At 39.9% G+C, this 14603-nt stretch overlaps 2 protein-coding genes across 16 annotated transcripts in view; one reads left to right on the top strand and one right to left on the bottom strand.

The window, feature by feature from the left end:
- LOC122543085 (uncharacterized) overlaps positions 1-14603 on the top strand; it is an 81909-nt gene that overhangs the window by 25147 nt on the left and 42159 nt on the right. The gene's annotated exons all lie outside the window — the stretch shown is intronic.
- Positions 1-14603, bottom strand: part of LOC122543083 (cytosolic purine 5'-nucleotidase-like) — a 128478-nt gene that overhangs the window by 23892 nt on the left and 89983 nt on the right. For all 10 annotated transcript variants that reach the window (XR_006309914.2, XR_015754829.1, XM_087984274.1 and 7 more), the window contains 4 exons: positions 11553-11648; positions 5498-5589; positions 3233-3290; positions 815-908 (listed from right to left, as the gene is read on the bottom strand). Coding sequence is in view for 8 of the 10 variants with exons in the window: in XM_087984274.1 (XP_087840400.1) it covers positions 815-908; positions 3233-3290; positions 5498-5589; positions 11553-11648 (340 nt within the window). In the remaining 2 variants the exon portion in view is untranslated. The remainder of the gene's footprint in view (positions 1-814; positions 909-3232; positions 3291-5497; positions 5590-11552; positions 11649-14603) is intronic.

The following is a 14603-nucleotide window of genomic DNA, read 5'->3' on the forward strand; positions in this document are numbered from 1 at the left end:
TGTTCCCCTCCATGTGCCAAAGCAGGCTTACATTTATTGGATGAAGCATCAATCACCTCCAGATCTACTTGTATTTTGTGTCTCAGCTGTAATGGTTTCACAGGTCTAAAGAACAGGAAAATGAGCGCTGAATAAAGGAATGTTTCCAAATTGTGGCATGTTTCTACAATTAATCATCAATAGGGGGCACTATGTACTAGAATGATTCGACAAGGAAGAAGTGCTAACAGTGGTTCCTTCCTGTGGGGATTAAAGAGACAGACACAAACAAAGAGACAAAGGTAGATCAATAAAGAAACATACAAGAGAGTGATACAAACACACAAAGCAACAGAGCAAGAGAGAGAGAGTGTGCAAGGGAAAGGGCACAATAGATAGTACAGAGAGCAGAGAACAACAACAGAGAGAATGGTAGTGACCCGAGCGAGGACCTTGAGGGAGGGAAATACCTCCAAAGCTCTATCAGGTACATTTATGGTATGAAATAGACATAGATAGTTCATGAATGGTGCAGAATCTGCATTAGAAGTAAACACAAAGTTAGAGAGAAAAGCAGATGGATACAGAACCAATAACAGAGCAAATGAGAAAGAATGGGAGCAAGAGAAATAGTGTGAAAATCTTAACATAAAGAGAATGAGAGAGAGAACAAGAAAGGGATTTCAGTCATCCTTAGCTCACAAAACTGGGAGTTGAGCTCAGGAATCTCAATTGTTGAAAGTATGACTAAGACTGTAAACATTCTTATTGTGTAACAACAACAGCATCAGTACAACTGCCCAAACAAACAGGAATATGAATTTGAAAACCCTACAGAATCATGAATGAAATCCACTGTGTCTCGCACATCCTGGAACATGTTCCGATATGATATGAAGAGGTCACCACGTTTAAAGCCAGTCTCACAGCTAGATAGGAACAAAGCAAAGCATTAGAATCAATGTCATAGTTCTATGAGGTATATTATTTATCACTGGTTGTCCTTTCCAATATTTACAACAAAACCATATTGAACTCCTCATTTCCTGACCATTAAACTAATTTCCACAACTGCAATTTATACAAGTTCTCACAACAAAGTAAATAGCTTCAGAGTCTGCATAGTTGAAGAATGAACAAAAGTGATTAAAAATGCAGGGAAGTTTTTTTTAGAATGGGTGAAGAGAAGTATCTAGAGATGGGGATCAACAGTGGGGGAGCCCAGTGGATCAAAGCTCCGCTAACAGTGTGTCAGATGTCGAGAACACACACATTAGAAATGAAGAAGGAGCAGGTCCAAGCAATGATATCAGACTTGTGAAAATTTCAGAGTCAGAAAGCATGGAAGGTTTCGAGAGACTTGTCAATAAAGTGCAGGATTGATATCACTTTAAGGAATGAAAAGTCAGTAAAGGTAAAAGTCATTGGAATTAGTAGTTGTTTCTGCAGAGTGGAGTTTGAGACACTGGCCTCAAGGTGATTAACGTACAAATTAGATTGGAAGCTGGCAGTCTTTGGTAGTGTACTGCTACAAGATCAGCTTGGGGTAGAATTCCAAGGCCGAGCACTTGAAACTTAAGTTTGCAGAAGCACTCACAGAAGAAAATAGAATTGAGAGCCAGGATGTGAAATTGGATAATTTTAGTTTGTATTGAATTGTATCAGGAAAATTGAACGGCATAATAACAATTATGGATTTCAGGGTCACTGGAAAAGGAGAGCTGTGGATTAATATCTGTGAGTGATTTTTGATAATGTCAGTGAGGAACAAGGCACCGCATAGAAGCAGATGAATATTCAACCAGATCTGCAGTAAAGGAATGAGAGAGAGCTTGCAATTCTTCAAACAACAAGTGTCCACTGTTCGCCTCTTGAGATTTTCTGAAGGGGTGTGATTTGGGGGCTATGTTTTCATCCTCACCAACTCATTTTAGGTAATGTTGTCATAAAGTAATACTTTCTGTATTTATGTTGACAAATGGGGTATTTGGACTGATATAGAAGCTGAATTAGAATAATTAATCAATCTTCTCAATAATCATCAACTCATTGTGAAATTTATAGTTATAAAACACAAGGACAGCAGTAATTTCCTGGACAGCAGAATGTTTAAATTGGTACAAGACCACAGACATCAGTTAAGAAATGTTTTTAAAGATGCTTGACGTATTTCTACATGAGAATCCATCAGCCTGAGCACACCATCCACAGACTGATAAGGTCAAATCGAAGGCATTTTCACCGCATATGCACAAAACTGCCACAAATGAGGCAGTTCCATCTTCACTCACTGAATCTCAGATCTCAATTTTACTATTAAATTTAACAATTGACAATGTTTAGTACAGTCAAATTTGTAACAAGTTTTTTGAAGCTCCTGACCTTATGCAACCTTAAACTAGCTGTTCCACATTTATTTGCAAGAAATTCATTTCCCAAGTGATTTGAAGTTTTTTGAATCTGAGTTCAGAGAGTATTCGTTTGCTGGCAGATTTGAAACTGTTCTGTCTCCTTACCACCACACCTTCTCACAGTCTCTTTCTCCCTCCTTCGATTTTTTGCAGGCTCCTTCTTTCCTTCTTCCACGCTCCCCAAAACTTATGCTTCCTCTCCCAATCCTCCTGCTACCACCTTCTCTGACACCCTCACCCAGAATTCAGCTGACAGAAGTCCGAGGTGTGGCAAAAGGCCCTGTAACTCAGCGTACGGTGGCTCTCAGCAGTTCCCTCACTGGTTCCAGTGCCTAATTCCCGCACTCCCAAACTTTGGCCCACCTCACAATCCCTCTGACCTCAGACTCCAGCCCTCAGCTTCTGGAAAAAGGCAGTCTCCTAGCAACTCCTTCAGCACTAATTTTCCCAGCTGTTTGCTTGCCAATTTTAGATTGATTTTCTTCTGTGTTTGTAGCTGATAAGTTGACATTGCAGAAGAGTTGCTCTTCAACTTTTTTCTCTTCTCTGACTGGTCACACTTGAGTAAATTCTCCTGGACATTTTGTGTGTTGATCCAATCCTATTGCAGGGAGGGAAACAAGGAGGGAAACAAAGGTATTTAAACATAGATCTAAGGGCAATTTTAATCCCTACTGTGACTATGGTTTCATGTTTGGGTCCTGCAAATCAAGTAAAATACACAACGTTGAAGAACATTACTGTAGGGAAAGTAATCATCTGGAATTCCATCAGGGATCAGTTTCAAGTCAAAAAATGAAAAATATGGACAACATTGCACATATGTTCAGCTGTACTGTTACCTGGTGTATTTGGAACACTTGATGAAGAAATCCACTAAACAGGCATACAGATAGGTTTCTGAAACAGAAGAAGTGCATTATGAGGCAATGTAATAATTCCACAGAACTCAGCTAATAATATTTTTTTGGCCAGGATGCCCTCAGAACTTGAGGAGAAAGTGAGGACTGCAGATGCTGGAGATCAGAGCTGAAAATGTGTTGCTGGAAAAGCGCAGCAGGTCAGGCAGCATCCAGGGAACAGGAGAATCGACGTTTCGGGCATAAGCCCTCAGCACTTGTCTGCTCTTCTTCATCTCGTGCTATGGGACTTTTTAGATAACTCTGGAAGAACAGATAGGGCCTTACATTTATGATTTATTTAAAATACCACAATTCAAACATCACAGCATCTCCTCTGTACTGCACTGGAGCGTATGGATTGGGGTTTGGATCCACACATTTCTAATGTGGAGAGAAGACTGGTATCATACAGCGACAGCAGATACTGCTGTTCGGTAATACTGCAAGCAAAAGACTCATTAGAATGTGGAATTTAATGCAACTGACCCCCTTTAATGGGGAAAGTTGAATGGCTGCCTCAGTTTTGTGATGGACCAGGTCAGACCCCCTCAAAGCGTTTCAACCACTTAGTTTTAAACAAAACAGAATTTATTTAAAAGATTACCGAATGAAACACAAACTAAAGAGAACCAAATATAGAACATAGAACGTAGAACATTACAGCGCAGTACAGGCCCTTCGGCCCTTGATGTTGTGCCGCCCTGTCATACTAATCTAGAGCCCATCCCACCTACACTATTCCATGTATGTCCATTTGCCTGTCCAATGTCGACTTAAATGCACTTAAACTTGGCGAATCTACTACCGATGCAGGCAAAGCATTCCATACCCTTACTACTCTCTGAGTCAAGAAACTACCTCTGACATCTGTCTTATACCTATCCCCCCTCACTTTAAAGTTGTGTCCCCTTGTGTTTACCGTCTCCATACTTGGAAAAAGGCTCTCCCTGTCCACCCTATCTAACCCTCTGATTATCTTGTATGTCTCTATTAAGTCATCTCTCAACCTTCTTCTCTCCAACGAGAACAGCCTCAAGGCCCTCAGCCTTTCCTCGAAAGACATTCCTTCCATACCAGGCAACATCCTAGTAAATCTCCTCTGCACCTTTTCCAAAGCTTCCACATCCTTCTTATAATGCAGTGACCAGAACTGTACACAATATTCCAAGTGTGGCTGTACCAGAGCTTTGCACAGCTGCAGCATAACCTCCTTGTTCCGGAACTCAATCCCTCTATTAATAAAGGCCAAAACACTGTATGCCTTCTTAACAACCCTGTCAATCTGGGTGGCAAATTTCAGGGATCTGTGTACATGGACAACGAGATCTCTCTGCTCATCTGCACTCCCAAGAATCCTACCATAAGCCCAGTACTTTGCATTCCGATTACTCCGGCCAAAGTGTATCACCTCACACTTGTCCACATTAAACTCCATTTGCCATCTCTCAGCCCTCTCACCTCTCAGAATAACTTAACCTCTCTGAAATAGGTTAATGATGGTGTTCCAAATTCATGCAACAATCCCCAAAAACACCCCTTGTCACAAAAGGTAAAATTAAACACAGGTCTTCCAGGAGAGATGTCAGAGAGAGGGAGGATCAGTGTGGACCTGCTTCTGTGTGTCCAGCAGCTTCACAACTGACTGCTTGCTAAAACCAAACCAAACCAGAGAAAAGCTGAGCTGGGAGAACTGGTCACTACCCTTTCATTGTACATCCCCTTTCAAAGTGTTTTTTTTTTAAACTTGAAAGCCTTTTGACTGAAACAGTATCTATTAACTATAATCAAGTTGGCCCTAAAACCCATGTAAGCCAGACCTCTCGGCAACTCTGCACTTATGACCCCTCTGAAAAAAAAAGGACAACATAATCTTGTTAAAGGAGTAGCATCATCACAATGGAATACCTCACAGAACCAGTATAAAGATATTAACTGTCCTCAAAACTTCAGTACAACACTGATCTGTGGAGCTGAAACTCCAATACACACAGTAGAGAAAGTACACTTCAAAATGAACTGTAGCTGTCGACCAACATATTGAAAATTATTTTTTCATCCATGGTGACAATTGTCTGCCCCTCAATGTGGCAGAGATACCTTCTGACAGGCTCAACCCAACAGGTTACATCCTGTTAGCTGCTACTGCTAAAGAATGTTGTAATTTGAAGCATGTTAAAATCAGTTATACGAAATGTTTCAACCTACCAGCAAGGTGAAAGAGGGTGTTGAGAATGTAAAAGCGTTCCGTGTCATCTCTTTGGATAAATTTGTTGGAGTACTGCTCAAGAATCTCTGCTCTGGAGGTGAAGAATGATGAAAATAGGAGGGGTTACAGGAAATGTTTGGATTAAGATCTTTCAGCAATGCAATACAACACAACATGACCTACTCAATGCAACATATTCATAGAATTGGATTCAACACAACTGAGTCATATTCATCTGATTCTTCCTGCAATAAAAATGGAAGAAGGTGTAATAACATTTTCATGAGGAGATGTGGCAGAGCGGACAGAAACAGATCAGAAGGTGATTATGTCTATTGACAATGGTGTAAACCTGGAAATTTTTCTTATCATTCATTCACGAGATGAGGGAGTCACTGGCTAGGCAGCATTTATTACCCATCCCTAATTGCCCAAACACCAGTTCAGAGTCAACCACATTGTTGTGGGTCTGGAGTCAGATGTCAGCCAGATCAGGTGGGCAAACTTCCTTCCCGAAACGACATCAGTGAAAGAGATGGGTTTTTCTGACAATTGGCAATGGATTATAGCAATCATTAGATTCTTAATTCCAGATATTTACTTAATTCAAATTCCACCATATGTCATGGCAGGATTCGAACTCAGGTCACGTGAACATTGTCGGGTTTTCTGCATTAACAGTCCAGCGATAATACCACTAAACCATCGACTCCCCTTACAGCTGATCAGCCATTCATTATACATCCTATCTGACATTCCTTTCCATCAACTTCAGTGAAAAGTATATATTACAATTAATTTGAAGCTCTTTTCAACCAACTGCTGTGTGGCAAGTGAAGAAAGAATAGAACCCTGAATTCATTTTGTGATGACTTGACACAGAAATATACTGTGAAGATTAGACTGTAGCGTGGGTAAAATTCTCATCTCAGGCTTGCAGCAACATTCGACAAAGTGAGAGAATGACTGCAGTGACTAATCTCTTTCATACTTCTTGGAAAATTATATTTCAATCCGATTTTAGAATGAAATTCAACACGGTTTGTGAATTTCCTTTGAAGTGCCTTTCTCAGCATTCTGCTATGTGAACAACTGGTAGAACAACACTCTCTGTTTACCAGTTGTTTGTTATGTCAGTCACTGCACTTCAACAATAGCTGTTGCCTTATCATCAAGGATTTGGGATGTAGCGTAAACAGACATAAATAAACAAGTGTTATAGACACTCTGACAATCATCAGATCATAAGAAATAGGAGCATAAGTAGATCATATTATCCTTTAAACCTGCATTCAATAAAATCATGGCTCATTTGATTGAGGCCTTACCTCCACTTCCTAATCTATGCCCTCAGAGTCCTTCAACCCCTAGCAGTCAATCCAAAACTGAGCAATGACCCTGGAGATTGATATCAAAGTTTCTCTTTCATTTCATTTTGCTTTTTCTCACATCTCCTTCAAACTTTGGACGTTATCCTCCTTCAGATGATGCTTAGCAAATGAACTGCTCCTCAGTTGCCAGGCCTATCAGTGTGGTACTGGAAGTGGCTTGTACTTGAAAGAAACATTTTGAAATATCCCCATTTGAAGTAGCCCTGATATGGGTGTTGTGATGTTTTCTTTTGTATCACTGATTGTGCGAGCTTGCCAATAACTCTTGACAAACAGGCTTTTGATGCTTCAGTTCAGTGGATGCTGACGACAGCAATGACAGTACATTAACACATTCATTCCAGACACCGTTGCATGAATTTTTAAAAAGAGCACTGCAAGCTATACAAGATAGTCCGTAATAATGAACACTATAGTCCTAACTGGGAAGTCACAGGCTGTGTTACACCCTGTTTTAACAACTTGCTGGCACACATCCTGCATGCCCACTTCATCTACATCCATATTATGCACCTGCGTCGATAAACTTCTCTCAACCTTACTACTCAGAACACTCAAAGTAGGACTAGATTCTTTCATTCCTCTTCATCATTAAATAAGATCATGATTGATATTCTATCTCATCTCCACTTTCCTGCCAGATCCCGTTATCCTTTTTTTCCCCTTTCATGTTCAAAACTTCATTCACCACAATCTTGAATGGACTCAATGACTGAGCTATCCACAGCAGCCTGAGGGGCAGAATGGAAATTAAATTGTTGTCAAGTTGAAAAAGACTCTGAAGTGGGCATGATAAAGGTTAATTCACAGATCTGAGATGACAGACAATTATCAAATGATTTCCCACCTGTAATGAGTAAATAGTAGCTTGTAAATTAAATGCAGGGGCAATGCAATTGAAATCTGACTGTCACACAAAGGCCACTGACATGTAACACAAACTTCTGTCATTCACCTTTGACAAAGTGTTGTTCAGTAAGCTGCTAAATAAGATCAGAGCCCATGGTGTTAGGGGCAAGGTACCGGCATGGAGAGAGGACTGGCTGCTTGGCAGAAATCAGAGAGTGGGGATAAACAGGATTTTCTTAGCATGGCAGACAGCGACGAATGGAGTTCCACAGGGGTGACTGCTGGAACCAAAATTAGTCATGCAAATACTAATGATCTGGATGAAGGCATAAAGGGCATTATTGCTCAGTTTGCAGATGGCACAAAGATAGGCAGAGGGACAATAAGTGTTGAGACAGGGAGGCTGCAGATGGACTTGGACAGGTTAGGCTGGTGAGCAGAAACGGTGGCAGATGGAATACAATGTGGGAAAGGATGAAGTTATGCACTTTGATAGGAACAATAGAGGCATAGACTATTTTCTAAATCAGGAAAAGCTTCAGAAATCCGAAGTCCAAAGAGAATTGGGAATCCTCATTCAGGATTCTCTGAAGGTTAACCTGCAGGTTCAGTTGACAATTTGGAAGGCAGATGCAATGCTAGCATTCACTTTGAGAGGGCTAGAATACGAGAAGCAGAGATGTACTGCTGAGATTGTATAAGGCTCTTGACAGACCACATTGTGAAAGGTTGTGGATCTCAAATGTAAGGAAGGATGTGCTGTCCTTAGAGAGGTCGAGAGGAGGTTCACAAAAACTGGGATGAAAAGCTTATCTTCTGAGGAGTCGTTCCGGACTCTGTATTCAAAGGAGTTTAAATGGATGAAGGGACATCTCTTTGAAACTTACAGAATACTGAAAGGCTTCAATAGAGTGGATGTGGGGAACATATTTTCACAAGTAGGAAAAACGAAGATCCAAGCACACAGCATCAGAGTGAAGGGATGGCATTTTAGAACTAAGATGAGGAGGAACTTGTTCCGCCAAAGGGTGGTGAATCTGTGTAACTCATTTCTGAAGGCTGTGGAGGCCAGGTCATTGAGTGTGTTTGAGATAGAGATAGACAGGTTCTTGATGAGTAAGGGGAACAGAGATTACAGGGAGAAGGAAGGAAAATGGGATTGAAAAACATGTGAGCCATGGTCAAAGGCAGAGCAAATTCATTGGGCTGAATGGCCTAATTCTACTCCTATATCTGATGGTTTTCTAAAGTCTCTTCAGTGTTTAATGGTGGAGACATGCTTTACTTCCTTTATCAGAAACCTGTATCAGTGATATTTCTATCTCCTTACAGCATCTCATGCACTCTCACAAAACCTCCTCTCCTGCATATTTACTTTCTACTCATTTTTAACGGATCTTTGCAGTATTTCCAGATGAAGGCTATTTGCATTACCTGACCAATTTTACAAACATCCCAAAGTGATGAGGCTCTGGCTGAAAATGACCAAATGCAGCAGGGCTTTGCTTTGCATCACATTTTGTTCCATTCTTTCCAGTTAACCTTTGTGAATTCTTTTGATCTCTATTTATTTTGAAAACTTTCAATGGCACAAGAAAGGCTTATGACCGCTGGGTGCAACAGAAGTGGACAAGGCTTATCTATGTTGCAATACAGTTCACTTAAACCACAGCTATGCAAGGAATCTGAGGCCTAGAGCTTAAGAACCAGCTATTTATACCGAAGGATTAAAGTCTAAATGTCATCAGAAACTTCTCTTTGGTAAAGAGAACTTGGGATTTGCAAATGAACCAACTGATTTGAAAAAGAATACATTGGGCAGGGGGTAGGTAACTTGTGGGGAGCATATTCCACCTATCAGAAACCAAATAAGATCACAGTTAAAATTGCCCAGTAATTTCCTGAGTGCTGATTAATCACAAATTCAACTAGCTCAAATGCAAGTAAAATGTTCAAAGATGGTGAAATTCTTATTTTGCACTTTTGTAATTCAGTGTCCTAAACAGGAAGCCACAATTTATCATCTGACTATTCCTGAGGAAAACTGGATTGGGACAAGGAAATCCAAGAGTTCAGTTTTTAAACCTCCTCATATTCAATCTCCTCCTGCTCAGAATTCGCTGACAGAAATCTTATCCCACCCTCTCCAGTTTTTGGAAACTGTCCCTTCAACCTCAACAAAAACCTTGCAACTGAAGGATAAGAGCAGAAGTGCAGGGAATGTTCAGGAAACAATTGAGCACAATGTGAAACACAAAAGAGTTTCTTTGGTTGAGAAAAAAAAGAGCGCTATCAGGAGGTTGTGAAAGGTAACATGATCGGAACAGTTGCAACAACACGCATGAAATGGGAGGATGGAGGCAGGGTGTTTGGCCATGTAGTTAAGTTGAAAATCAGTGGGATTCAGCCCAGAAACACAGAAAAAGAAGTTGAGAAAGGGAAGAAAAATGTTAAAGACAGACTTGTGAAGGTGAAGGAAGAAATGAATTTATAAGTGAAATTGATCACTAATTGCAGTTCTGGGGCAAGCAGGACATGACACTGACACAATTATCAATATATTGAAAGAAAGATTTTTGGAAGAGCCCTGAGTAGAACTGGAGCAAAGAATGTTTCATATGCACCAAAGGCATTGCAAGGACACATGTCGTTAAACACAGCAACAACTTTTCATTTTAGGAAGTATTGCATGTTAAATAAAAGAACAATGTCAACCACCCAGAGGATGGTGGCATTGGATCAGCCTCCAAGGAAAAGCAGAGACCTCTTAGCTTGTCCTCACAGGTAGAGGGATTGGTAGAAGCATTCCACAGTAAAGGGGAAACAGTGCTCCCTCAATTTTAACCTCTTATTTCATTAAAACATATATTTTTTAAAATTTCAAACTTTGATCTGCACTCTGAACCATATATCAAGCATATTATTTCAATGTGAAATTTATGCAAATCCAATTAATTGCTAAGTAAATTATGAAGCAAATCCATCATATCTTTGGCTGCCTGCATATGCAGTAAATCATGTCCCACTTCAGACTCGATTTCTGCATTGTCTCAGAAGCTCCCTTCCATAAACAAATAATGTGATGAATGTTCAGAATACAGGGATTGATTGAACTGAAATATTTATTCCTTTTGACCTTCTACTATTTAGACAACAGAAAAGGCAGCCATGTCCAAAAAGCAGTTACGTGTTTAAAGTTGAAAATCTAACATTGCAACATTTGATTCTCGGTAATATACATTCTTTCAAGTTTCGCAACACAGAACATCTCCCATCAACATTTCTGTGAAAGCACTCCATGGTTGGACAGACAGCTTCATGTTTCTGGTGACAGCACTCAACTATCTGCACAGCTCAGTTGACGTAGAACAATAATGAGCTCCTGTTGTCACGCACAGCCTGACTCCACATTTTCAGATCTTGCATCACCCTTCAATCCTACGGACTGCTGGTCAACCTCACATTCCTTCATATAGGTTTCCCTTGAGTATAATCTTTTGAGTCCTGCAGCATCTCTGCTATGGCATCTGTGTTAACCAGTTTCTTTCATGTTTGTACATAGTGGTCATGAGCGGCAAAGGGTTCTTCCAAATCTCTGCAGTTAGCAAATATTGTGTATTGACCCCATCTGTTGCAACAGGTACCCAGAGGAATATCTCTCTATTTTCGAAATATGAAGCCATTTTTCAGGAATCGACACTTCGTTGGACAACTTATTGTGCAGCATTTGTCCTAAAACTGAGTCTTTGCTTGGGAATTAAAACCCCGTCCCACTTACAATACTGCTACAGATGAATTAAACAGCCTGACATACCCCTTAAGGAACCTGAAGCCATGAGCACACACCAAGATGTTGCCATGAGAGTCCACTTTCAGAAGGTTTCCATGTAGAGTATCAATCATGAGCCCTCTGTAAAATTAAAGTATCACAGTTAAAATGGAGATTTGCCACAGGATGCTAATATACGAACACAGAAAAGGTAAACATTTACACCAAAACTAGAAGCTAATTGAGGATCGGATCACATTTTTAGGTTAATCTATTTTCATCTTTGTATCCCATGACCATTTTTCAAATTGTATGGTTCCAAATATTAACTAAATCTCCAAAGATTTCACATTCTACTTTGAGAAAGCACTTTGGACAAACACTTAGTCAGTTACCCGGAGAAACAACAAATGTTTTCTGATTCTCTTTTAAATTTACAATAGCATACAGTCAAAATGATTCGGTGAATGTTTTGAGGTTTCACGTATTAACAGACCCCATGCAAATAAATTATCAAACTGATTGAAAAGCAGTGCCTCGAAACTATGGCCATTTACATCAGATGCAGACTGTGGAGCAGGGATACAAAGCCAAGGCAAGGTTCTCAAGCAGGGCTAAGTTCTATGTAAGTCTGAAAGAAGGGCTGAAGGCAGACACAACGTCAGATGCTGGCCTTGCAAGACTGCATGGAAGGTGGTAATGTGGGCCAGATGCTGAGGCTGAATTGAATTTCAAATCAGAGTCAGTTTTTTTGCAGTATGTCATGACAAACCCCATGAATGTATTTCTTTGTTGATCACATTTTCACACTGAGAATCTGACAATAGGTAAAAATATAATTGTAGAGGAGTATATAACACCTTCATGCATTCTGTCATGAATGTGCTGTTGCAGATACTAAACATGTACTTCTTGCCTTACAAGGTGGGAGATTTATGCTAGACACACATTCACATAAGAACATGTGACACATGAACGTGTAATACATATACATTCCATATAACCATATCCAATGTCAAATAGATCTTGTTGTCTTTTCTACACTGAATCTGGTCTTATCACTTTACAATGTCAATGACATCCTTCAAGAAAGCAATATAAAGGCTCTTCATTTTGGCTTTTGTGATTAACATTCTTAATATGTTAAGAATCTCATGTGCAACTAGGATTGGCATCAATTATTTATCCATGACTATCAGGAAATAAGGCACAAACATCACTTGGTTAAACATGCAAATCAGAAAAGTAGGTTCATAAGCAATGGCATTTGTATCACGTGTCCTCAGATCTTTGTTTGCATGGCTATAGACTAACAGATAAGAGAAAGGATCACGTTGGACATGGATCTGATACTGAGGTTACACTTGAATAGATACATAAGGCTGTACCCAGGAATCATGATTTGAGTTCCGCTTTGAAAGAAGGATATCCTCTTAAAATGGGCTCATTGTGTTCCTATTCTGGGAGCTTGTGTCACAGTAATGAACTCATAAACGTATCTGTCATGCAATTTCCTGATATTCTGCCCAAAATTATTCACTTCTGCAAGACTAAGAACAGACCACAGATGAACTCATGGAAAACACTTTGAAAGCAGGCATTGCTGAATGTATCTGTTAAGAACTGTAGGCAACAGCCAAATTAGCAGAATACCATCTGTAGAACTGTGCCCATGTGACAAAAAAATACCCGATGTTAAGATACTTTAATGAGTTAATACAGCTTTCACATGCCTTTAACTCGTTGCAGATATGCTGCAATAAAGACTGAGGAGGACAGTCCCATAGTAAGGCTCTTTACAAACACTTCATACAACTCCACCACAACTCAACTCCGTGGGTCTTTCAAGTGCTGTGTCGCTCATCATTTTTACATTAAAGGAACCAAATATTGATTCTTCCCTCAATTGTCACCTAATGGAAAGCACTCTTGCCTATGAATTGGAAGGTACTGAGTTCCTGTCCACAGCAGCATGTTAAGCATAAAATACTATGCTCAGACAATACAGAAGTACAGTTCTGCACTTTTGGAGATGCCATTTTTAGATAAGACATTTAATCAAGGTCCGGTTTACATAAAATATCCTGTGAGTGGAGTCCCAGTGAATGTACAGTCCTCAATCAACATCACGAATAACAGATCATCTGATTGTCATCACACAGACATGTACAGTAGCTTGTTGTGTACTGCTTAGTTATCGCATTTCCTAAGCGACAATACTGACTTCAGTTTAAAGATTTCTTTTTGCTCTGAAGTGCTTTGGGATGTTGCAAATCCATAAAATGTGCTATGTTCATGCCAATCTTTCTTTTTCAATGAAAAAAAAACTCAGATTCTACCATCTATCTTTGAATTTCAACTTTTAAGTTCTGAAGCCAACAATGCCACACTTTTTGATTGTCTTTCTCATCAACATAGTTTTTGTCACAAACAGAGAGCTGAATACACCATCTTTTAAAATAACCTTTTTGATTGACAATCAAATATCACTAAGGTCCATGTAACTTCTTGGTTCTCGTTGTTCACAAATCAACAGTAGCCAGAAATTTTAAAGTTACATATTTCGTCTTCTCGTGTGATCAGTGGAGAAACAGCCACCAGATTGAAATCATCCTTGTTCCCCTTAATAATGGAATTCACTTAGTTTTCTGCAGATTCAAGACCATTTGCCATTCCTTATTCTTTGCACCATTTATAGAGTCAGAGTCACAGAGTCCCTGCCATCCAGACATCCCAATCTATCCCAGTCGCATTACCAGCATTTGATCAAAATACCTCCAAGCCCTTTCTATTCATCTACTCATTCAGATGTCTTGCGATGTTTTCACTTATTTGGAGAGAGAATAATCAGCACTTTATTTTTATTTAACCTATTTTTTTCTAACCAACCTGTTCAGAGATGTTATTACACACCTCTGGAGCAGGTGGTCCTGAACCTGGGCCTCCTGCTCCAGAGGTAGGGAATACTACCATGGCACCATCAGATTCCCCCACAACAATAATGCCTTTTAAATGCTGTAACTATACCTGCCTCCACCATTTCTTCTGGCAGCTCGTACCAGATGGGCACCACCCTCAACATGAAAAATTCTTCAA

This window comes from Chiloscyllium plagiosum, unplaced genomic scaffold (genome assembly GCF_037043375.1).
Source record: "Chiloscyllium plagiosum isolate Xiang-an unplaced genomic scaffold, Cpla_swu_hap1 HiC_scaffold_48, whole genome shotgun sequence".
NCBI classification, from domain to species: domain Eukaryota; kingdom Metazoa; phylum Chordata; class Chondrichthyes; order Orectolobiformes; family Hemiscylliidae; genus Chiloscyllium; species Chiloscyllium plagiosum.